Source organism: Pan troglodytes, chromosome 21 (assembly GCF_028858775.2).
Source record: "Pan troglodytes isolate AG18354 chromosome 21, NHGRI_mPanTro3-v2.0_pri, whole genome shotgun sequence".
Taxonomy (NCBI): domain Eukaryota; kingdom Metazoa; phylum Chordata; class Mammalia; order Primates; family Hominidae; genus Pan; species Pan troglodytes.
In genome coordinates, this window is record NC_072419.2 from 15,839,714 (window position 1) to 15,865,527 (window position 25,814).

Consider the following 25,814-nt stretch of genomic DNA (forward strand, 5'->3'; position numbering starts at 1 on the left):
TGTTCACTCTATACCAGATCGTGAGGCACATGTCCAGAGACAAAAAATTCCTTGTGAAAGTATTGACCTAAACTGGTCTAGGTTGGTGGTGGTGGTGAGGGAGGGTGAGCAGCACTGACTCTAAAGTTGATCCAGCACATCTGAGATAGGTGGTCTGGTAATTCCTGAAGACCACCTTATAGGTCTAGCAAGGAAGACAAGACAGCAGGTTTAAAGACTCAGGACAGAGTAGGCCAAGAAAACCAAATCTCTTCCTTGGTTCACCCCAACCGAATGGATAGAAGGCCATCTTTATGGGTAATGCACATGTCCTACTTGAATATTTGGCCCCTCGACAGCCCACCTCAGCCCCCTTGTGTTCCTCCTAACTCTGCCAGTTTCTTATTATCATCTTTAGAAGGAGCTTTTGCCACTTACTCTGGAACAAGACCTTCTAGGACTCCCCTTCTTTCTTGTCCCCCGCTTCCAAAGTTTCTTGCAGTCCAGGGAGTTTTTCCTCTGCCCCAGTGCAATAGCTAATCCGATCCAGTTGCACAAGGATTTAGAACAATGCGACTATTTAAAAGCCTTCTGGCCTCCTTCCAGTAACTGCTCAATGTGTTTACACTGCAAGAGGTTTCAGGCTGTCTATTCTTTGACAATGTAAAGTCTCTTTCACTTCCCGTGTTCCTCAAAGAGAAGGTGGATACTGTGGGCTCTGCATGGTGAGATGATGCCATTCTAGGAGGTGGAGGAGACAATTAAACCTTGAAATATCTTGTAAGTGAGGCCTTGGAAGGCAAGCTAGAGAATTTGAGAAGGGGAACTTTTGGCATGGTACAATCAAAGCCTTTTTTTTTTCAAGCCAGTTGGCTGTGGGTTGGGATTTGAGATAATTGCAATAAGAATGTAGTTACAGGGTGGCCAGTTCCTCCCCTCTTTTAAAAAGAAGTAACTGTCCCTTTAACATTCTCTGCAGTCACTGGGACTATAATGTGTACCTTCATTTGTTCCCATTTTAAATCAATTATCTGGATCAAACTATAGTGAAACAGGATTGGCTGGGTCAACATTTTCTAGTCTGTAGGTCATCATTGCACCATGTGTGTAAAATAACCCAGCTAGTGCCCCTGAGGTCAGGCCCTAGGAAGTTTTCCACAGATAGCACAAAGAACAGCCTCGACCACAGCCACCAGTTTCAAATTGGGAACATTCAGGATACTCCAACATCATTTTGCCAGAATACTTCTTACCTTGTTCTGAACCCCAATGCTCTGAAGGAATAAGCAATGAAATGAACTTTCACCTCCACTGCAGAAGAGATTAAGGTCAAAATTACCCTCCTCCTTCACCTCCAAAGTTCTTCATATAGTGAGACTATTGTGGTGAAATTAGTACCCAAGGTAGAGATGAATATTTTAGTAGTTAAGAATAGTAGTGAGGTCTGAGAAACATCATATACTGGGTACTCATGTTGATGCTGGGAGAACCAGAGTTAAACCAATGGAAGATGATGCAAACTGTAAAAAGCTTTTTTTTTTTTTCATTTTTATTTTTGATATTAACTTTTTGTATCCAAAGCCTCTTATTGATTTAAAATGAAACCAAAGGGGTGAATTAAAAGGGATGGTTGTCAGGAGTGAGACAATCATAGAACACATAAAATTCTGCAGAAAAGAGATGTTTTGCCCACCATTCTTCTCAGCCTGGCAAACTGGGATGGCCACCATGTTGTTTTTTAATCTATTTTTCAAGCTAACACTTAGCTCCCTGTAGTTGGTTATTAAGGGGGGTCTGTGGGTCTATTTTTCTCTGCAGATCTGTTTTATAGCATAGAAGGCATGAATGCACATCATCTACCTCAGAAGCTTGTTTCTAAGCTTCTTGGGTAGAAGCTATGTGGTTATGTGTGTACATACATGCTATATTCATCAAGCTATGCAAAAGGTTTCAAAGTCAAACTTATTTCTTCTGTGTAACTGATAGAAGGCTTTGTATACTTCAATTATCAACTCCACATTCCCCCTACCCTCAGCCTTTGGTAACCACTGTTCTACTCTCTGCTTTTATGAGTTCAACTGTTACAGATTCCACATGTAAGTGAGCACATGGATATTTGTCTTTCTGTATTTGGCTTATTTCACTTAGCATAATGTTCTCCAGTTCCATCCATGTTGTCACAAATGACAGAATTTCTTCCCTTTTTTAAGGCTGAATAATATTTCACTGTGTGTAATACACCACATTTTCTCTATGCATTCATTTGTTGTGGGATACTTGGGTTGATTCCATAACTTGGATATTGTGAATAGTGCTGCATTGAACATGGGAGTGCAGATATCTCTTTGACCTACTGATTTCAAATCTTTCCAGTAAATACCCAGAAGTGGGATTGCTGGATCATTTAGTTCCTCAAAAAACTAAAATTCCATTTTTAGTTTTTTGAGGCACCTCCATACTGTTTTTGACAATGGCTATAGTAATTTAAGCCAAATGTATTTTAACTTTGAAAGATATATACTTTTTATTTAGCTTTTAAAATATTCTGATTAAAGTTATACACAGTATTCTCTTAGAATGTTCACATTCTCCTTCTTTAATTACATCCCACTTTTCATTGTAAATGTTGTGAGTTTGTGCTGCAGCCACCTCCTCCTCCTCCTCCTCCCTTCTGCCCCCACCTAAATCTCCCTCCCTCTGTGTCTCTCACTCTTGCTCTAAGTACTTGCCAAATATATACCCAATTCAGAAAACAATTAACTTTTGCTTTTACTGATCATTGTTTTACTATTTTTTTTTTTGGCTACAGATTACATATCTAGGTTTGGTTTGTAATGCTCTCATCTTTTCTTTCTAAAAAGTTTATAATTTCTGCTTAACTCAAGAACGATTAAGGGGTGTATGTATGTGTGTGTGGGGGGGTGTGAATGTTTAATTTCCATGTATATAGATGTTTTACACTCTCTGTCATTAATTTATATGTTTCCTTGTTGTTGTCAATGAGCATGACCACAATATTTTCTGCCTTTTGAAAAATGCTGAAATTTCCTCTAGGGCCTAATCGTGATCGGATTTTGAGATTGTCACGTGTGTGGGTAGCCAGGGTGCAAAGAGGGAAAGAAAAAAAAAATATTTAGAGAGAGAATAAATATATTAAGAGAGAGAATAAATCTCATTAAGTACTGTTATTTAAATTGTGTTACTTTGAGTTATTTAAGTTGTTTGTACTAAATTATTAAGTATGATATTCAGATCTTCGAGATTCTTACTTGTCTTCTTATTCTGTTATTCTGAGAACCATTGTCTCCTGTTTGTGACTTTGCTAATTTCTCCTTGTACTTTGTCAATTTTCAAATGTTGTGATGCTGTGTGGTCACATGCTTAGATATTAATGGCAGTTAATGTGATGTATTATTACTCTGTCTCTGCTTTTTCTCTTGAAGTCTGTTTTGTCTCATGTTATTGTTACACCTGTTTTCTTTTTTTCTTAGCATGTGCCCATGGTATCTTTTTTCATTCCTGCGTTTTCTTTTTTATTTTCTTTTTTTTTTTAATTTTAGTTCTATCTTTTTTAAATTATACTTTAAGTTTTAGGGTACATGTGCACAACGTGCAGGTTAGTTACATACGTATACATGTGCCATGTTGGTGTGCTGCACCCAGTAACTCGTCATTTAACATTAGGTATATCTCCAAATGCTATCCCGCCCCCCTCCCCCCAACATCCCTGCATTTTCAAACTTCTTAGATAGTTTTCAAAATATTTCTGTAAACAACCATAATTTTACCTAATCCGAAAACCTCTTTTATAAGTGAATTTAACCAATTCGTATTTACTGTGCTTGGTGATGTGTCATTTTATTTTGTGTTTCCTACTTATAATATGTTCCTGTCTTCTCTCCATTCTTTATCTGCTTACTTTTTAAAAGAGGCTCGAGTTTCTTTTGCTATTTCTCCCCTGCTAATCATTTGGAAGTTATGTTTTTTTAATTTTAATTTTCTATAGGAGAACTCTTAAATTCATAACACCCATATTTAAACTTCTATTTTCCTACTGATGTCTAGAGTTTTTAGTATCTCTGTTCCCTTCCCAAAATGGTTTTACTTCCCTTTGTCTCAAACTTTGTTCCTCCAACCACTTCACTGGCCACAACTCATATATTGATATAATCTAGGATTTGGGTTGGCTGATTTTTAAATATATTTTTTCTTTTCTACTTTTTTGGCATAGTACAATAAAACTTAAGATTAAGCCTATTGTTTCTTTTTACTTTATTTTTCTTAACATTATTTCCCATATCTCTCTTATTTCTCTATTTATTTTCCCCTGACAGAGTATATAATACATTAAATTTTTCAGAGTAGATTACTAAATCTTTCTGATTACTTACAAGTCTGTAAATAACTACATTTTTCTCCTAAAAGTTGAAACAGTATTGCACACAGAATTTTAAATCCAAATTTATTTTCCACAGAACTTCAAAATTGTCTTACTGCATTTAGTGTTGTGGGTGATGTACCTGATATCGGTCTCATTGTCATTTACCTCTAGCCTATCTTTTCTCTTCCTGCATCTTTGAGAGATTTCATCATTTCTGCATATTTTGTGTCTTCAGTGTCACCATGAGGTATATTTGGGGGTGTATATCTTTTTCCCCCATTTATACTACGTGGAATCAGTGGATTTTTTCACTTTGAGGACTCAAATATTCAGGTTTCAGAAACGTTCTTCTACTGTTACTTTATTTCCATCCCTCCATTGTCTCCATATAAGGTTGGTAAACCTTTCCTTTCTATTTTCTATATCTCTAACTTTTTCACCCAGGCTGGAGTGCAGTGATGCGATCTTCGTTCACTGCAACCCCCGTCTCCTGGGTTCAAGCAATTCTCCCCGCCTTAGCCTCCCGAGTAGCTGGGATTACAGGTGCCTGCCATCACACCCAGCTAATTTTTGTATTTTTTAGTAGAGATGGGGTTCCGCCATGTTGGCCAGGCTGGTCTTGAACTCCTGACCTCAGGTGATCCACCCCCTCCCCCCACCCCAGCCTCTCAAAATGCTGGGATTATAGGCGTGAGCCACTGAGCCCGGCGTGGTGTTGCATTTTTAAGAATCCCTTGGCTCAACACTTCATCTGAGTTTTCTTTACAATTCAGCTCATCTATTAAGTTTTATTTCAACAATCTTGTTTTAAATTTCTAGTATCTGTGGTTAATTATATTTTAGGAACAGAATATACTCTCTCTTCCCTCTGAAAAAATCAGTATGCTGAAGTCAGGTCCTGTTTTTCCTGCTCACTCTCTTTCCTTGGGTGTAAGTTTTACTTGATGTGTTTGGTGTTCTTCCATGTTCTTTGCGTTGCTTAACTATTTGGTGACTCATTGTTGTATGCTCCCCTGTCATGCAAGATGTTTGGGTTGTAGTTATTGCATACATACCATGGTGCATGTTGCCAACAAGGATGGGTAAAAGGAATGCTGAATTCTTCCTAGTTGCAGGGAGCCACTCTGAACAGTGCCTAGCCTCTCTTTAAATGTCCTACTCACTGTCTATAATAAAACTGTTGCAGGACTTTTCCTTAGTTCAGCTAAAAACAGGGTTCTTTGTCCCACAGCCATGAAAATTCAAGCTCACAGGCAATTTAAATGGCGAGTAAGACAGGTAAAAAGGAAGAAAATGGGGCAACAGGGGCTCTTGCAAGCCCAGAATCCCTGCTAGAGGGCTTCCTTCTAGGCCATTGGAATCCCAAGTTCCACACAGAAGGAGGAGGGGCCAGACTCCTCTCTGCTACAAACATTGTGAACACCCCGAGGCCCCACCTCAGTGGGCAGGCTGGTTGGAGTTTCTCCAGGGACCCCCTATGAGCTGGCTGTCTCAAAATCAGACGTTCTCTTGTTCCCCGCGTGGCCCAAGGGGTGAGGAACAAAGGGGTAGGGGAAAGAGAGCCTAAGAGAGGGCTAAAGAGAGGACCAAGAGCTATAAAAAATTCTGGCTACTCCTACGTGATTCTGCAACTTATACCCTGTGGGCTCCTCCTGCCCATATGTTCACCTTCAAGCCCATAGTGCCCTTAGCTATTTACAGCAGGCCTCTCTTATGTATCGATTTTGGTCTACGGTTTCCTTATTTTATCTGGTGCCTTCAGATTTTAAAAAAAGAATATACACACACACACACACACACACACACACACATCTTGTTATTTTGTAGGATTTGGAGAGGGAATGGAAACTTCCCAAATGATCACCTCTGGTATTTCTTGATTATGATATCTCCAGGTTTAGAGAAAAGAAAGCAAGTTGGGGGTCAGACAAAGGGAAGAAGAAAAAAATGTATTCCACATATTTAAAGAAAATCTCCTGCAAACACAGAAATGCGAAGTGATTAACCATCCTCAATTGTTTTTTCATTTTATATACTAATGAGCTATTCTTTTTCATTTTTAGGTCTTGAATATAATCATGGCCAAACCTTATGAATTTAACTGGCAGAAGGAAGTTCCTTCCTTTTTGCAAGAAGGAGCAGTTTTTGACAGATACGAAGAGGTAAAGAAGTGTTATTAATCTTTTCTCTCAAAACATTCTAATAATTATTACATTTTAATTACAGTATTGAGTAAATATTCTTTGACATAAGTAAGAACATCTTTAGGATTTATAGGTTGGAGTTGTTGAAAAGAGGCAAGTTATGAGCTAGAGTAATAATGATAATGATACTATAAATTTTTGAGTGCTCACTATGTGCCAGATGACCTTCTAAACATTTTATGTGTATTATTTGTTTAATTTTTTACAACAACCTTACAAGGTTGTTGCTATTAATATTCTCAGTTTACAGATGGGTTTTATATAGTAACAGTTTTTGCTTAATGCAGTGCTTTTGGCAGTCATTCTACATATAACTTTGTATGTGTTATAAATGTAATAGTGATTGAACTTTGTGCCAGTCATGCTTTGCTCATTTCATTGATATAAACCATTTTGACCAAAGCTTTGCATGCCTCTGATTCTATCATTTATTGTCTGTGCCCTTGCAAGGTGGTGATGACTCCAGACTTTCTATAGAGCAGGGGCTTTGGGCCACCAATCTGTTCAGAATGGCTGGGTAGGTGAATTAAAGCCTCATTTGCATTGGAAATGCATGATTTTTCTTCTGTTGTACTTGAATTTGAGGTGACTTGGGAAGGAGTGTATAATGAAATTGATGTTTCCTTTACCAAGAGGTTGAAAGTAAAACATATTAAAACTTCATTTAGAGTCAGAGTTGGTTCCTTTGAAAATCAATGAAATGTATGAAGTGGCTAATTCGCTGATCTTCCCAGAGGTCCAGATTGTCAGATGCAGAAACTAGGTCTTCTGTGAGCTGACATAGCTTAATACTTGTTGACTTGATATTTCTGCAGGGTGCATCTCTAGATTTACAGGATAGTCACTTTTTAAGTAAACAAAATTGCAAATGCTAAGGATGGACCTAAACATGGTTACTATTCCTTGTTTGAATTAAAATATTGAAGTAATAGCTGTTCATATGTCTGAAATTGAAATAACAGTGAACTGCATTCTGCTATAAGATGAAACAGAATAATATTCTGCCATCCAGAGACAAGCACTGTTAATTCTTATGCAGTTTTCTTCTAGTCTTTTTTCATATTTGTTTTTCTTTTTTTTCTCTCTCCCATGGTTGAGATCATAGAGTAATATTTTTAAAATATAAAGCAGATCCCATTTCTCCTGTGTTTAAAATGCTTCCATCACTTCCCATTGTAGCGTAAAGGGAAGTTCACAGAATGAAATACAAGGCCTTCTATAATTTGGCTCCTGCTTAATTACCTTCATTTCTCTCCAGTTTCCAACATACAGCGTATGTTCAACTATAGCAAACCACTTACAGTTTCCCCCATAAACTATTCTACTACATCGTTTGTTTATGCTACTCCCTCTTCCTGAAATGTATTTATTCCGACTGGTTTGATTGGTGAACTCCTCTCATCTCAGAACCCAGATGAGAAATCTCCACTTCTGTGATATCTTCCTTGACCCATTGAATGAATAAGAGGCGATAACTTATTTTTTGCCACCACTAACCTATCCTTGCATATTTTACACTGCCTTCACATTTTACTTAATGTTTCTTTCTCTCAAACTATATTCTGAGTTTCTTGAAGTCAAGGATCATATTTTACTTATCTTTTTCTCTCCAGGGACTAGCAGAATACCTGTAACCACCAAATTCTTTGTGGATGTCTAGCATCTAAAATGATTTTAGATCCAGTTGATTCCAATTCAGACTAATAATTCAGAGAAGGTAATTTTGAAGAGATTACATGCAATCATTGGTTCAGTATATCTCCTACTGTTATGTAAGAAAAAGCTATTGGAGAAAAAAGTACTTGACAACAGTGAAATGTGATTTGATGAACCAAAGATTCATTTGAATCCTTCTTATTTCTTGTGTTTTTTTTTTATTATTAATCATCACAGCTCATATTAGGAAATACTGATCACCTGTGCTTCTAAAGGCATTTGCTTTTCCTCTGGATTCCTCTACAAACTAGGCAAAGTTAGAAGAAAAGAACCCTTGAACAAGTATTAAATACAATGTAACTAAGCTTTCAACTCTTTCAATGCAATTTTACTAGGATTTTGAGCAAAAACGTTTTAACTTTATAAAGTAAACATGCATCTTCATGATAACATACCAAACCACAAAGCTGAAGAATATTTCAAGCTGGATGACAGCCAGTTTAAAAAATAATCATTTCCCACTCCTATAAGACTCAGTTCTTTAGAGCCAGAGCCATGAAAACATTTAAGGCAACAACATGTAAGCAGAAAAGGTTCGTTTCTATGGTTGGTACATGAACAGCCATGAGGGATTACAGCTGAAAGCCAGTGGGAGGAATAAGATTAGAGAAACAAAACCCAAGCATCCCTAAAGTGTCATAGCAAAGGTACCTTTTGTGAAGGGGCATAAGTGCTGTCAGCACCATATGATAACTAACGTTATCATCATGAACTCAAATAGCAGGTAAACATAAAATTGTATTCCATGTATTTGTTTAAAGAAAGCAGCTGGGCGCAGTATCTTACGCCTGTAATCCCAGCACTTTGGGAGGCCAAGGTGGGCAGATCACTAGGTCAGGAGATTGAGACCATTCTGGCTAACACAGTGAAACCCCATTTCTACTAAAAATACAAAAAAAATTAGCCAGGCGTGGTGGCACATGCCTATAGTCCCAGCTACTTGGGAGGCTGAGGCAGGAGAATCGCTTGAACCCAAGAGGCAGAGGTTGCAGTGAGCCAAGATCACGCCCCCACCCACCAACCTGGGTGACAAAGTGACGCTGTGTCTCAAAAAAAAAAGGAAGCAGGGAGTAAGCAGTCAGTAGGTGGGGGAAAAATGTTTAATAGGCACTGTTTAAAAAATAGTCAATAAATGTAGTAAGTGCAAATGCATTTAAAGTTTATTTTATTATTTCTGCATTACTGAAGAATTATTTTTGAGGCAGCCAGATTTTTACAAATGACCTAAGTGGTAGGCTGTGATTGTATTGCCATGACACTTCTAATTCTGTACTTTTCTAACTTTACTTGACTTACACGTTACTTAAATGCAAAATATATTTTGTTTCCTAAGTGATGCTTAACATTAAATCTTCAAAATACAGATTCGTCTCTTGTGGAGGAGAGAAATAGCAGTGCTTTTAAAAATACATGCAACCCAGATATCTCTAACTCAACCAGCCCCCTGACTTTCCTATAATATCCACATCAAAGATCTGAAGAACCCATTCCCTGGCAGGTCAGGGCCTTCCCAGTCTTTCCTAGAATTCCTAGGTGCTTACCCACTCTTGGTGATGACTTATGTCCTCAAATGCTTCGCTACCATTCAGTTTCCAGGACTGTTGACTACTCCAATTTGTTTCCTTCCCTAAACCCACTTTAACATCAAATCCCAGAAATACAAGGATGTTGTATAAAGTAGACTTTTTACTGAAGATTTAGTGGCAGCAGAGGAGAATTGCATCATACACCACACCAAGACAACTTTAAGATTAAAAATCGGATATCATGCTGAATAAGTTTCATTAGCCAGCCCAGCCAGGGGTGTCTCTCTTTTTTCTTCTTTGTCCCTCTCCTCCATCAAGATTCATGTTCCTGTTTCCTTTATTTTATTTTAATCACACTCAGAGTCCTTTTTCACTTTTCCAGATGCTTTTTTCTTAACTGTCAAACATTTTCTGTCTCTCAATCTAAAGAAGAAAACTTCAAAATTCAAGTCCCTCCTCATCCTGAGCTGTTTGGCTCCCCTTTCACCTCAAACTCTCCTACTCAGACTCTCCTGAGATCTTCCCTTTTGCATAAGCCTGAAAGTCAAAGTATGTCCTTAAAACACACGAAATCTAAAAAGAGCTTTATTCTTAAGAAGGAGACTGCCATCATAGATAAGTGTTCACCAACAGAACTTTCCACAATGATAGAAATGGTCTACATTTGTGTCGCCGTTATGGCAGCCACATGTGGCTGTTCAGCATTTGAAATGTGGCTACTGGGACTGAGGGACTTAAGTTTTTAATCTTACATAATTTAAATTCAAATTCATATAGGTACATGGGCCTAGTGGCTTTCTTATTGGATGGCATAGATAATCAACTCAAACTACAACCAGATTTAAAAATTCCATTCTCCTTTCTTGACACTAAGGAACATTCTCAGTGCATTCCGTTGGAATCTCCAGAATTCATCAGCCAGTTCTTCTTAGGGGCAGCCAGAGCGGGGGTTCAAATGTTTTATAGGTGACTCACCTCAGCCACTGACCTCGTCTTTCCCACATCATAAATCCCAGCTCGGGCTACCCCTTCTTCTTGCCCATGGGACTTTCTTGTATCTGAGTCCAGCTGCCTAGATGGAGTCCCTTTTCCTAGCAAAGTCTTGGTCTTCTTGGTCTTTATACTAGCCTCCCCACCTTCCACCCTACACACACACACACACACACACACACTCACACACACATGGTGGAGGAAAACTGAGACAATTATTGCAGGTGTCAGGATCAAAGGAGTATCAAAGTGCTGGGTCAATACAAACCTAAAGTCAGGCACAGTGGGACAGGCTGACTTTGTTTGGCCTCTTTCCAAGGTGGTTCTGAAATCAAATTGTGAGCAGCCACACCATGAAGCTCAGAAAAGCTCAAGCAGCCTACACCCCACAGGCTGTTCATCAGCAAAGCAAAGCGCTTTCCAAATACAATTTTCAAAAGACTTAAAAACACAAGCCTCATATAAAGTATTTTGATTAAAAGATATATTTAACTAATCAGGGAGGACATTAGCAGGATGATAAAGCTAGTTCCAAGAGCACTTGAGGAAGAGAATTTTACATAGGAAAGGAAAGGAAAAGTGAAATAAGTTTTGTCAATTAGATACAAAACTGGCTAATGTCCTATAAGGCAATAAAACTCTAACCTATTATAGATTTTGCCTTTTTCTACTGGACACAAGTCATCTACATCATTATAGAATAACAGCAGAAAAATGCTATCTATTAAACTTCGAAGAATCCATGTCCCAAACAACAGTAAATAGTAGGTCAAACCAAAAATACATTTTGCTATAGAAGTAAATCATTCTTAGGTATGCCTCTTCAATCATGCTTTGACGTAACAATTAAAAGAGGGATAGCCATCTTTGCGTATTATTTTTAAGCTTGAGATAATTTAAATTCAATTATAAAACAATGTCCAGATATACCTGTATTTACACTAAAAGATACTTACAGAGTCATCAAAATGATAATAATCATAATAAATTAGTTTTTCAACTGTTATAATCAACCTATTAGTTTTTCAACTTTTATAATCAACCTAAGGGTAGAGAAAACATTTAATTATTTTTGACCAAGCATAACAAAAAAGCTGTTACCTTTATCTATTTAAAGTAAGGGTGCCAGACAGATGCTGGAAATTAGAAGGGACTTGGAGAAACAGAGGAAAGTCCAGAGGCTTTATACTCTCAGCAAGAGGGAAGGTTGGTAGTTGATGTACAATAGAGGCTTGCAGATATGATTTAAAGTATAAAAGTAGCCAATCGCAAACCAAAAATAAAATAATTTCAAATTTGGAGTTGGGGGAGAAAAAGTAGTGAAAATGCGTTAAATGGAGTTAAATTGCTGTGTTTTTATTCCAAGAAACCGATTTCTGCATATTCCTGGTGGATAATTAGTTTAGTTACTGGCTGTCTTGCCATGAGTCCTGTTTTCTTAAGCTCCTGTCTCTATTAGAGTTGGACATATGGAACAGAAACCTGTTGGTGCCACTTTATTATGCACTGCAGTAAGTACTGGCTTCATAGTTTGGACAGCAGCTGTACTCACCACTCTACCACCAACACCACTGGCTGGGCTTCTCAGTTTTAAACTTCAGGCTTTCAGCATGTGGCCCTGAAGCCCTTTCACTCTCACCCCTCCACTTTCTTCCACTTGCATATTGTGATGAGAAAGGTGGTAGAATGAGCTCCTTGTGGTGTGAGAGGAGAGGAAGGGGCAGCAGGGCTGGGGGACTGACCCCAGAAGCCTCAATGAGGAGGCCCGTTTCAGGCTGAGTCTTGATAGGTGAGTCAGTCAACCACTCAAAGCACAGCTAAGAGGAAGGGAGAGGCCAGGGCTTCTGCAAGGGTGTGAGTATGATAGCACATTCTATTGAGGGGGTAAGGGGATTATTCAGCTAGGGCAGAGGGTAGGGCAGTGGAGTACAGGGGTGAAGGCACAGAGATGGCCAGTGTCCACACCATCAATGGGTTTACTTTCCAGCCCAGGGCATTGGCATTTGATTCTGAAAGCTCTAGGGAACCTTTGATGGGGTTTCAGCAGGGCAGTGATCAGTTCTGGATGACCAGTGACAAGTGGATGTGGCTGGATTCCTTGTGGGAGTAGTCTGGAGGGTAGCGTTGGGCTTGAAGGACTTAATGGACAGTCAGTCACACATAGGGAGAAATACGGGAGGATTTTGAGTGTAGGAATAAATGAGAAGATTTTTCTAACCTGGTGGATGTAGAGTATGTGAGAGAATAAGTGTAGAATGAGGTTGGAATTTCTAGCACGGGAACTGGACAGCTCTGATGCAAGGTGGAGAGAATGCCAGAGAAGGGGGTGCATGTATGGATGCATTTATATTGTTTCTTTCTGAAATGACAAAGAACCAAAAGCAAAAGTGATATCTTCTGTAGTACCTAAGAAGCATTTTGTATATAATCACATTAATACTAGTTAAAAATACGTTGAATAGAAAGGGAAGAACGTAATAAATGATCCAAGAGGATGAACACATGGGCGCATCTTCCTCTCTCAGTCCTCTTCTCTCAGGGTGATTGTTGCTGCCTGATGGGATGAAGGAATGAGGACCCCAAGACCCTCACAGCCACAGGCTTCCTTCACTCACCCTCTTATGTGGGTGATACTGCATTCCTCAGGGTAGAGGAATTTTTTTTTTTTTTTTGAGACGGAATTTCGTGCTTGTTACCCAAGCTGGAGTGCAATGGCACAATCTCGGCTCACTGCAACCTCCGCCTCCTGGGTTCAAGCAATTCTCCTGCCTCAGCCTCCCAAGTATCTGGGATTACAAGCATGTGCCACCATGCCCGGCTAACTTTTGTATTTTTAGTAGAGATGTGGTGAAACCCCGTCTACATAAACAGAAAGTCTATTTTTACAGAAAGGTTTGAGGAAAAAGAACCTCTGACAGTTAGAATATTCTGAATTATAATTAGGGGTAAGATCGTAAATGTGTATACTTATATGAGTCTTTCACACACTCTGTATATTGTATGTGAATTATCATATTGGAATCATTAGGCTACAACAAGCTATATAGCAACTTAATGATGATAAACAATCTTGAGTACAGTTGGCCCTTTAACAATTCGGAAATGTTTGAAAGTCATTACAACTTAATCCATGGTGCGAACCACTGTTCTAGAAGGCTGAGATAAAGCAATGAACAAGACAAACAAAGTCTCAGTCCTTTGGGAGTGTATGGTCCAGCGGCAGGAGGCCAACAATAAACCAATAAGCATAGAAATGAATGGTTTCCAGCAGTGTTCAATACTCTTATGTTACTAAAAGGAGTGATAGAGGGATCAGAGAGACAGGCAGACACTGAGGAGTAGGGGAGGGGACATTGCTGTGGGTTGGGTGGTCAGGGCAGGCCCTATTCAGGAGGTGGCATTTGAAGTTGTAGCTGAATGATAAGAAGGAGCTAGATTGGCCTGGTGCGGTGGCTCACACCTATAATCCCAGCACTTTGGTAGGCTGAGGCGGGCAGATCACCTGAGATCAGGAGTTCGAGACCAGCCTGGTCAACATGGCAAAATCCCATCTCTACTAAAAATATAAAAATTAGCCAGACATGGTGGTGTGCGCCTGTAGTCCCAGCAACTCAGGAGGCTAAGGCACAAAAATCGCTTGAACCTGGAAGGCAGAGGTTGCGGTGAGCTGAAATTGCGCCACTACACTCCAGCACTCCAGCCTGGGTGACAGAGCGAGATTCTGTCTAAAAAAAAATTTTAAAAAGGGAGCCAGTTTGGCCAAGAACTAAGGGAAAAGCATTCCAAGACATGGAAACAGCAAATGCTAGGCCCTGAGGCAAACATAGTCTTGGCATGTCAAAAGAAGAGCACCAAGGGTGGAGTGAGCATCATGGTCAGGGCATGGTAAGAGGAGAATTCTGAGAAGCAGGCAGAAGCCCCTCATGTGGAGCAGTAGTTCTCTCAAAGTGTGGTCCCCAAGCCAACATCATCAGCACCACCCAGAACCTTATTAGAGATGTGCATTCTCAGGCCCATCCCACGGACCTATGGAATCAGAAACTCCAGGAACTGGCCCAGGCGTATGTGCATTAACAAGCCCTTCAAGAAGTCCGGTGCACACTTAAGTACGAGAATAAATGGTGTAGAACCAGGCCGAGGTGTTTGGATTTCGTTCTGATTGCTATGGGAAGCCATTTTCAACAGGGACTGGCATGATCTGATTTACATTTTGGAGACAGTTACTCTGGAGGCCATACAAAGGATGAGTCGTAGGCGGGGGCCAAAATGTTGGAGAAGACCAGGACTTTAAGGAAGGTGAGCTAGAGGCTTAATCCTTCCTTTTCCTGACTATGTCTCCATGGGCGATTTTCTTAATATCTCTGTGCCAGAAAAATAGGGGATGTTAGGGTGGATGGGTCGAAGAATATCAGTTGTTCTCCTTAGGATTCTGCGAGTCTGCACTCACCTTTCTTGTCAGCACAGCTGTGTGACTTCTTCCTGATGTGAGAAGAAAGCCAAGGCCAGGCATCTGAGCACCACCTCAGTTGGCCCGAACACTGAAACAACCCAAAGCACCAAAAACTAAGATCAGCCAGGTTTTTGCAAAGAAAAACCCAAAACAACATTCAGGCCTGTTCCTTCCTCTAGACCAGCCTTTGAAATAACAGTGCTGATAATATTATCTGGTCTCTCATGCCCCCAAAGCTCAGAGCTCATTGTCATCCAAGCATGAGACCTTTAAGGAAAGGTCTGTATTGTAGGTCATCTCATGCTGAAAAGTCATAGAACTGGGTCAGCATACTTTTTCTGTAAGGGACCACATATTAAATAGTTTAGATTTTTGAGTCCTGCAGCCTCTGTTACAGCTATTCAACTTCGTCATTGTAGCCCAATAGCAGCCATAGAACATAATATGTAAATAAATGAGCAGGCACCTAGATTAGAAGACAAACAATGCCACATAGAAATGAGTAACAAATTGGTTTTGATGGTCATGGTAGTAATGAAATAATTCTAGTTTCAAGGAATTATTTTTACTCCTCGTGTTCTTTTACTACTGTGTTGTATTTTTAATTTAGTCACCCTCTATTTCTCTTCCTTATCTTGATAGATCATTGTATCAGTTTATCACCTTTTGCTGCATACATAACAGTCTGCTCACCTTTCTTTTCTAAGATGCTCTCATTTTTGTGGGGTGGGGCAGGGGCTTGCTCTTCTCATTTTCATGTCTCTTCCCTCTCTGAAGTTTCTTTGGGCTTGCTTTTATTTCTTCACAAAAGTAGAAGATAACTCTATTTCCTGGAGGAATGGAAGCATCTCCCCCATGAAATAGTGTCTCAGTCAGTTTCATGGAAAATGGTAATCCTTGAGATCCATGCTTCAAGGATGCAAGAAGGACGTCTTATTCATGGAAAGATGTGAGATGCATCCATTAGGAAACTAGACAAGGAAATCTGGGGTCCCACTAGATTTACAAGGAGCTTGTGGAAACAACACAAGACAGGAAGAAAGTATGGAAAAAATATGGGCAATTAAATTAAAATATAAGTGTAAGCACCTAGGGGTTCTTGCTGCCAGCTGCACAAAGAAAGAACATGGCATTGTAGTAAAGAAAGAGTTTGGGCAGGCGTGGTGGCTCACGCCTGTAATCCCAACACTTTGGGAGGCAAAGATGGGCAGATCACTTGAGGTCAGGAGTTGGAGACCGGCCTGACCAACATGGTGAAACCCTGCCTTTACTAAAAATACAAAAATTAGCTGGGCTTGGTTGCAGGCACCTGTAATCCCAGCTGCTCGGGAGGCTGAAGCAGAAGAATCACTTGAACCCTGGGACACAGATTGCAGTGAGCCCAGATTGCGCTATTGCACTCCAGCCTGGGTGACAGTGACAGAGTAAGATTCTGTCTCAAAAAATAAAAAATAAAAATAAAAGAGTTTAATAGAGACAAGGCCAGCCACACCACTTGAGAGATGAGTTAGTATTCAAGTCATCTCGTCCAAAGCTGCTAGTTTGGGGGTTTTTTAAAGGCAGTTTGAGGGAAGAGGAGGTGCGGGGGGCTAGGCTTCTGCTGATTGGATGGGGCAGGGATGAAATCATGCTGAATCGCTTCTGGGTGGGGCCATAGGAGTGGGGTTGGCAAGTCCAGGTGGGTCCTGGTGGAGACATGGGTGTGAGGCATGCAAAAAAAAACCTGAAAAGATATCTCAAAAGGCCAGTCTTAGTTTCTACAATGGCAATGTTATTTGCAGAAGTAACTGGGGACATTGCATATCTTCTAACATCCAGAATAATGGCTGACAGTCATATATGTCTGCACCTTAGCAGGACTCAGGCTCTCCTCTCAAACAAAAGTGGTTGGTTTTTGGGCAATGCCTATTATCATTTAAACTGTAGCCTAAACATCTTCCAAAGTTACCTTCGTCCAAAAGCCCAGGAATAATTAAGGAAAAGGCAAGGTGGGAGGTGGGTTAGCTTAGCTAACTGTTGTAATTTTTCTCACTGATATAATTTTTGCAAAGGCAGTTTCATAAGGAACTAGCTGAGGATCTACTTAGGTCTCTCAAGTCCTACTGTACTATGCTAAAGAATTAAACACAATGGCTAAAATTACAGTGCTGATTCTCTATTGCTTCTTCTCAACCTGCAGTATAAGGAGAAAAATGCTCAATATTAGCTACCTCAAGCCGTGTCTGTGGGCTGCAGGTGAACAGGAGGATGTTGGCCAGGGCATCCTTTTAATTAGGGTTGATGAGTGCAGTCTTGCAGATCATCAGGCTAGTGGTGAAGAGACCCTAAGGACATCCTGGTTTCATTCTCTTTGCACATCTCTTTGGAATTGCACTCTCTTAATGCATGTGGTGTAGCCATTGAATTAATAGAGTTCATTCAAGTGTGGACAAATGAACAGTCCGATGAAATATACAGCACATGTTAAAATGAATTCTTTTTTCCGTTGAGCAGTCTAGGGAGAAGAAATTTTTTAAAAAAATCAAGTTAATAATTTTGAAGTCCCTTCTCGATTGATAAAATTGCACTTCTTTAAACCTGTGCAATTTCATGCCACTGAATTCCCTATTCCTGAAAATTTTCAGAAATTATTTTTTTCGTTACTTGTTTTGGTTGTTTTTTGAGAGGGTGCTGTATTAGTGAGGGTTCTCCAGAGAAACAGAGCCAATGGGATATATAGAGATATATAGGTAGGAAGAGATTTGTTATGAAGGATTGGCTCACACAATTATGAAGGCTGAGAAATCTTATGTCGTCTGTCTATAAGCTAGAGGCCTAGGAAAACGAGTAGGGCAGTTCCAGTTCAAACCTGAAAGGCCAGAGAACCAGGGGAGCCAATGGTGTGTAAGTGTCAGTTGAGTCCAAAGGCCCCAGAACCAGGGGCATCAGTATCCAAGTTGAATGTCCCAGATCAAGACAGAGTGAATTCATTCTTCCTCCACCATTTTGTTCAATTCAAGCCCTCCGTGGATTGGATGATGCCCTCCTGTATTCGGCAGATCTTCTTTATTCATTCCGTCAATTCAAACACAAATCTCTTCCAGAAACAGCCTCACAGACACACCCGGAAGTAATATTTCATCAGCCATCAGCCTTAGCCCAGTCAAGTTGACATATAAAATTAATCATGACAGGTGTTTTTTAGCACAGACAGTAGTAAATCACTACTACTTTGAGCACTCACTAGGTGCTGGACCTTGCACTTGACAAATGGTATAAATGATCAGGAAAGGATCCTGATCTAGACCCTAAGAGAGAGGATTCTTGGATCTCGCCCAAGAAAGAATTAGAGGTGAGTGCACAGAGTAAAGTGAAAGCAAGTTTATTAAGAAAGTAAAGAAACAGAAGAATCGCTATTCCATAAACAGAGCAGCCCTGACAGATGCTGGTTAGCTATTTTTATGGTTATTTCTTGATCATATGCTAAACAAGGGGTGGATTATTCATGAGTTTTCCAGGAAAGGAGCAGTAATTCCTGGAACTGAGGGTTCCTCCCCTTTTTAGACTATATAGGGTAACTTCCGGACATTGCCGTGGCATTTGTAAACTGTCAAGGCAGTGGTAAGAATGTCTTTTAGCATGCTAATGCATTAATACGAACATATAATGAGCAGTGAAGACAACCAGAGGTCACTTTCTTCTAGCCATCCTAGTTTTGGCAGCTTTTGGCCAGCTTCCTTAGTGCATCCTGTTTTATCAGTGGGGTCTTTGTAACCTGTGTCTTGTGCTGACCTCCTCTCTCATCCTGTAACTAAGAATGCCTAACCTCCCGGGAATGTAGCCTAGTAGGTCTCAGCCTCGTTTTACCCAGCCCTGTTCAAGATGGAGTGGTTCTGGCTCCAGTGCCTCTGATTTAAGCATTATTTCACTTAAGCCTCGAAACAACCCTGTTTTAAGTAGGTCTTTTTAGCTTCCTTTTGCAGTTTACAAAACTGAGGATTAAAATGGTTAAGCATGTTACTTGGGGTTTCACAGGCTGGTTACAGACTTAGCAGGAAAATGGCCTGCCAGCTAGCCTACAGTGGATCTCCAAGTATGGTTTCAGACAGCATCAGCAACATTTGTGAGCTTGCTAGAAATGCAGATTATTAGGCCCCACCCCAGACCTACAGAATCAGAAACTCTGGGGGGAGGGTCCAGCAATCTGTGTTTTAAGAGCCCTCTCAGTGATTCTGATGATGCAGCTCAAGTTTGAGAACCTAGGTCTAGGGAAAGGTAAGGAATTGTAGACTTACTAGAAGGAAACAAAATTAGATCCATTTAAAGTTCTTTACAACTAATCTTCCTCAAACAGGCAACACAGAGAAAAGGGTGAAGACTGTTGAATAAAAGAGACTTCTTTATCTAGGCTGAACATATTAGATTTATTGAACCCTTGACACAGTGCAAAGTACTTGACATCAGTCATCTCTTTAAACCCTCAGGTGGTGGTGAGGGCTAAATGAGATTTTCCACAGTTTACAGATGAGGAAAGAGAAGCTTAGGTCACTTAAGAATTGCTTGTTAATCAACATGTAGTACGTGATGGAGCTAGCGTCCAGAACTAGTGTATTGCTAAAGAGAACATACACAGGTCACACAGCTTTATGACCCAGAATGGCTGTCAGCAGAGAAACATGTTTTTGAAGATATATATGATGTATAACATACATAATTAAAAAGTCTTTCTAAAGTTCATTAATAGGCTGGAACCAAAGACCTGTTTAACTTTTTACTCACCGTTTGCATTATTTATTCTAGACCATAAGTATTATACTACTAAGTCTAGGTGTTTTTAGTCTAGTTCTCTTAGGGAAATGAGAATGGGAAGACTGTATTTTTCATATAATTTCCCCCACATTCCCCAAGGAAAGTATTTACCAGGGCTTTTTTAGGTTTTTTGTTTTTTGTTTTTTTGAGACAGATGGAGTCTCACTGTGTTACCAGGCTAAAGTGCTGTGGCATGATCTGGGCTCACTGAAACCTCTGCCCCCCAAGTTCAAGCGATTCTTCTGCCTCAGCCTCCCAAGTACCTGGGACTACAGGTGCGCACCACCATGCCCAGCTAATTTTCGTATTTTTAGTAGAGACGGGGTTTCATCATGTTGGCCAGGCTGGTCTCGAACTTTTGACCTCATGATCTGCCTGCCTCAGCCTCCCAAAGTGCTGGTATTACAGGCGTGAGAGCCACTATGCCTGGCCTTTCTTTTTTTTCTTTTTCTTTTTTTTTTTTTTTTTTTGATACAGGACCTCACTCTGTCACCTAGGCTGGAGTGCAATGGCACAATCATAGCTTACTGCAACCTCTAACTCCTGGGCTTAAGCAATTCTCCTGCCTCAGCCTCCCTCCTGAGTAGCTGAGATTACAGGCAAGAGCCACCACACCCAGGTAATTTTTTTTTTTTTTTTTTTTTTTTTGTAGAGACAGGGTCTCACTATGTTGACCAGGCAGGTCTTGAACTACTGGGCTCAAGTGAGCCTCCTGCTTTGATCTCCCAGAGTACTGGGATTATAGGCATGAGCCACTGTGCCTGGCCCCTAGTCTTTAATTTTTTAGGGGGGAGAAAAACTAGGTAAAATATACTATATGGAAAGAATATAATATTTTCTTTCAATTGATGGACATAGACATAAAATATTGTCAGCGAGAAAGCCTATCTTTTTAATATTTATTTTGATAAACTAACAAGGAGCATATAATTTATAAACTACTTTCTCTTAAAGCCATAAATAGTAAGCACTTGCTCTGAAATGCTGCTTTGTCAAGAACGTTAATTGAAGCAGTTGGGCAGAGTCAGTATAGCTTCCCAGGTCCAGCCTGCATTCCCTTTCTACTGCAGAGTTACCCTGAGGACAGCATGCTGGCACCTCCACGGCTCTTCTGCTGTTGACTTTTCTTCTCCCAAGTACCTGAAAGGGCAGGTGATCCTCTTAACTTTGTAGACATGTGAAAAGGAGACTAGTTTTTGAACGCTCACCAAAAGCCAAGTTGCCAGGATATTGTTTGCAAATACTGAAAGGGTTTTTGTACTAAGTGGTATTTAAGGCAAAATCTTTGCCAAAGAACTCTATCCAAAAGCTTGAAATACACATAGTTGGTTAAGGGAATGCATTTGGAGTTAAACAGAAATAGGTTCAGTTTTGGCTTTGCTACTCAAGAGATGTGACCATGAGTCAGTCTTAACACCCACCAAGCACTAAGCCAGAGCTTCCTTGTTTGAAAAATGGGAGTGATAATACCTACCTCGCATTGCCATCATAAGGAATAAGTAAGATGGATTTTTAAAAAATGGAAGTCAGATTATGCCCTTCTTTTGGTTTAAACCTTTAATGGGTTTCTACCTCATTCCAAGTAATTTCCAAAGTTCTTTCTGTGTCCTGCAAGTCCCCTACATGACCTACCATTTCACTGTCCCATTGATATTCCCTGAGCATTCTAGGCACACTCTGACCTCGGGGCCTTTACACTTGCTGTTCTCCCTCTGGACTACTCTCCTCTGTACAGTCCTCATGGTTCACTTCCTCACTTCATTCTGTTTCTGCTAAAATATCACATTCTCCAAGAGGCCTTCTTACTCACCTACACACACAGGCTCCTGACCCTTCTGGATGTTTTATTTGTTACATTTATCACTGCCTGATAACTTACCCTTTTTTGTTCATTGCTGAAGTCCTTCTAGAAGATAAGCCCTGAGAGTAGACTTTGTTTCCTGCTGTATCCCCACCAGGGAATTAATTCATCACTCAACATATTTCATAAGTACCTACTATGATCCAGCAATTCCTTAGTTACTTATCTGAGACTGAAATTCATTGATATTTGCATGGTTCCTAATTTTTAAGGAATTTTAAAGCCCCAAAGAACTGGAACTGAAAATGTCACTTTGGAATGTGGAGAAAGGTTAAGCCAGAGACACTATCTGTGGCAGCTATGGAGGTGTGTCGCTTAAATCTCCCTTCAAGAGGCAGCTGCCCCAGGAGTCCCCTCATTGGACAGTTTTGCTGCAGGGGCTTCAGCACCGTCAAAATGTCCCTGCCCAGGCTGTACTGAACATGGCAAGCTGCTACAACCGGGCCTTTCCTGCCCAAGTGAGGCTCCTCTGGTGGGCGTTCTGTGCTCTGCAGCTGCAATCCAGCAATGTTCTCAGCTGTACTGCAAGCTGAGACAATTCCTCCCCAGTTCTCCCTGCTCCCTCCTCTCCTCTCTCAGGTGTTTGTTCTGAGGTCTGGTTTGGAGGCTCTCCCTGTCACTCGGTTTCTCTCCCCTTTCTCTTTCACAGGCATTTGCCCTAATGAATTGCTCACATTTCCAATTCTGTCTTGCCTGTAGTCTCAGCTACTCAGGAGGGAGGCTGAGGCAGGAGAATTGCTTAAGCCCAGGAGTTAGAGGTTGCAGTAAGCTATGATTGTGCCATTGCACTCCAGCCTAGGTGACAGAGTGAGGTCCTGTCTCAAAAAAAAAAAAAAAAAGAAAGAAATTTAAAAAAGAAAGGCCAGGCATAGTGGCTCTCACGCCTGGCCAACATGGTGAAACCCTGTCTCTACTAAAAATACAAAAATTAGCTGGGCATAGTGGCATGCACCTGTAGTCCCAGGTACTTGGGAGGCTGAGGCAGGAGAATCGCTTGAACTCGGGAGGCAGAGGTTGCAGTGAGCCCAGATCATGCCACAGCACTCCAGCCTGGTGACACAGTGAGACTCCGTCTATCTCAAAAACAACAACAACAAAAAATCCTAAAAATGCCCTGGTAAATACTTTCCTTGGGAAATGTGGGGGAAATTATATGAAAAATGCAGTCTTCCCATTCTCATTTCCCTAAGAAATGTCTTGGGGGTTTGTTTCTAGATGGAGAAGCCCTTCCCTCAGGGTAAGAGGTCCTCAGGATAAGCCTCCAGGACTCTGCTGCCATTTCCTGAGGCCGACTCTGAGCTCACTGCAGAATTCTCTAGGTGGTAGCAGTGGTTCTTGTGTGATGTTCCAGTAATTGCTGCACTTATTTTAGACACAATAAAAAGTGACAGAGCCAGCATTGACCCTAAGAGCCAGTGGGGACTGTGTATCTTCAAGGCCTAAATATAAGCTATTTCAGAAGACAAAAGTCCAACTGGAGTGATGTATCATGCAGCTCTTATGGAAAAAAAAAAGCATTTTCAAAAGCTGCATTATTTAAACGAGAAATGCATATATTTAAAGGGAAGTTCCATAAAAGTCATTTGAGATTCCTTTTCTTTCAATGACTGTATTCAGCATTGTCTATTATCTCCATATATCAATAGTTTAAAATATTTTTTCATAGACCTGCCTTTTCAGAAACATCTTCTATGTCACTGTATTTTTAATTACTTGCTCAGTGTAATTTATTATGCTGGAACTAATTGTGTTTTAATTAGAAATGCTTTGCTAAAGAGAAGAACTTATCAGTTTGCGGCGGTGTTTCCGGTGCAACTACAAAGCACGTCTCCTGTTTTTTTTAGGATTTTTTTATAAGGGGACAGCCACATAATGTGTTTTGAATATTTGTTGTAAATATTTATTAAGAATCCTGTTTACTTGCCTCCATAACTCTAAGTTGTTCCTCTTTAATTTTTCCTTATTTTAGTTGCTAAGGCAACTGTTTTGACTACTGTGACGGTTTTCCTGCCCAAGAAAGTTACTTTGAGTGACCACCCACTCCTCTTGAAAACACATTTTGCTTTCTCCTTCCTTCTGCACGCTGAGAGGTAGTTGTTGAATATTTTAGGAATAATTTCTTCACCTCTTTTCTGGCAAGAGTCAGGGAACCCTCCCAGAATCTGAGCATCCAGATTTTGCCTCACAATCCTCACAGCAGAGACACTTCAGGGAGGGAAAATTACAAACCTAGACAGATCTGGAGTGTTCAGCCATTCAAACTGGCCTGACTCACAAATCAAGTCCCAAAGATTTAACATCTATATCGTCAAGTAAAAGATAAAGTGGGAATCCCTAGCTATTAGTGACCATAAAGTCAATCGTTAGAAACAGTTTGGCCTCTCCCAGGTGGCTAATCTGGGCATTTCATTTCTCCCCCAGATTCAATCATAGTTAAGCTGATTAAATTCTCAAAGAACCAAGGATATTTCTGAGACCTTGTATCTAAGTTCTTTCAGGCTGCTATAACAAAATACCATACACTCGGCAGCTATAAACAACACATTTATCCCTCACACTTCTGGAGGCTGCCATGCTTAACATCAAGGTGCTGGTAGATTCGGTGTCTGATAAGAGCCCATTTCCCGATTCCAAGATGACACGTTCTTGCTGTGTCTTCACATGGTGGGTGAAAGGGGCAGCCGTCTCTCTGGATTCTTTTATAAGGGCACTAATCCCATTTATCTCCCAAAGGCCCCCACTTCCTAATTCCATGACATTTGGGATTAGGATTTCAGCATAGGAATTTTTGGTGGGGTAGAGCACAAACATTCAGACCATAGGAACTTGGTAAGCACCATCAGGCCAAATTTTATTTTATTTTTTAAATATATAATATGAGAGATCAGAAAAGATGGTGTACCTTCCTTTGTTTCTTTTCAATAGCCTTCATCAACTCTTCCAAGCCAGGTCACTTAGAAAGTTGATGATGTTCTTTATTCCTGAGGTAAGAATAAAATGAAAGGGGTGGATTAAATCTTTCTACTTGACACCAGAATAAGCGTTCTCTGTATCTCACTGTCATTGCTGGAATGAGCACTTTAAATGCTCATGGTTGATTACTGAGGGAGAGACATTTTCATTTTTGTTCCTATTGGTTTTGAAATGAAAGATAGACAGCAGGTTTATCACCTTTTGAAGTTGCTGAATAACTCACTTCATTGCCCTCTTGTCATCTGAGAACGTGCTCTGTCGTGTCAGGGAGGCGCAGGGCAGAGTCTCCCCAACCAGGAATGACCTCTTCTGTTCGCTATACCCCAACATGCCCTTGAAAATAAAAACTGTGTTGTGATGACTCATCTGTGGCAGCAGCTTCTTGGCCTGATTGTAGACTGAGGCCAGCTTAGGCAGAGTGGGATGGAGGAGTTGGAGCAGGAACAAACAGAAGATGACCTTCTGTGCAGAAACCACATTTTCAACAAGTCTAAGTCAACCCAGAGTTACAAACTCTGGGTTTCCCTTATGCTTAGCTTTGTATTCTAGCTCACTGGAAATAGACATGCACTAATACCATTGCTCTTTTTAAAGATCTGTGTAACAGAAATGGATTCCCTGTCAAAATGTATTTGTATTTCTGCCTCATATTATGTATTATCTGCATCCTCTTGGGTGACTTGCCTCACCTCAGTTAGGAAAAGTTTTCTCATCTGTAAGGTAGGGATGGTGGTGTTTACCTCATTTGTCTTTGGTGGTTAATAATAATCAGTACTAGCAACATTATAATGATTATTATTACTATGTTTTATATTAATAATCAATACTGGGCCAGGTGCAGTGGCTCATGCTTATGATCCCAGTGCTTTGGGAGGCTGAGGCAGGAGGACTGCTTGAAGCCAGGAGTTCGAGTTCAGCCTGGACAACATAGCGAAACTCTGTCTCT

The 25,814-nt window shown here is 40.4% G+C and overlaps 1 protein-coding gene across 11 annotated transcripts in view; it reads left to right on the top strand.

Annotated features, from left to right (window-relative positions):
- The window catches only part of PLCB4 (phospholipase C beta 4), a 210,561-nt gene that overhangs the window by 30,998 nt on the left and 153,749 nt on the right, over positions 1-25,814 (top strand). For 10 of the 11 annotated variants that reach the window (XR_010154028.1, XR_010154029.1, XM_016937435.4 and 7 more), the window contains exon 2: positions 6,424-6,522. Coding sequence is in view for 8 of the 11 variants with exons in the window: in XM_016937435.4 (XP_016792924.1) it covers positions 6,424-6,522 (99 nt within the window). In the remaining 3 variants the exon portion in view is untranslated. Of the gene's footprint in view, positions 1-6,423; positions 6,523-25,814 lie in introns of those variants that run through there. The other variant, XM_054674438.1, reaches the window with a different exon arrangement.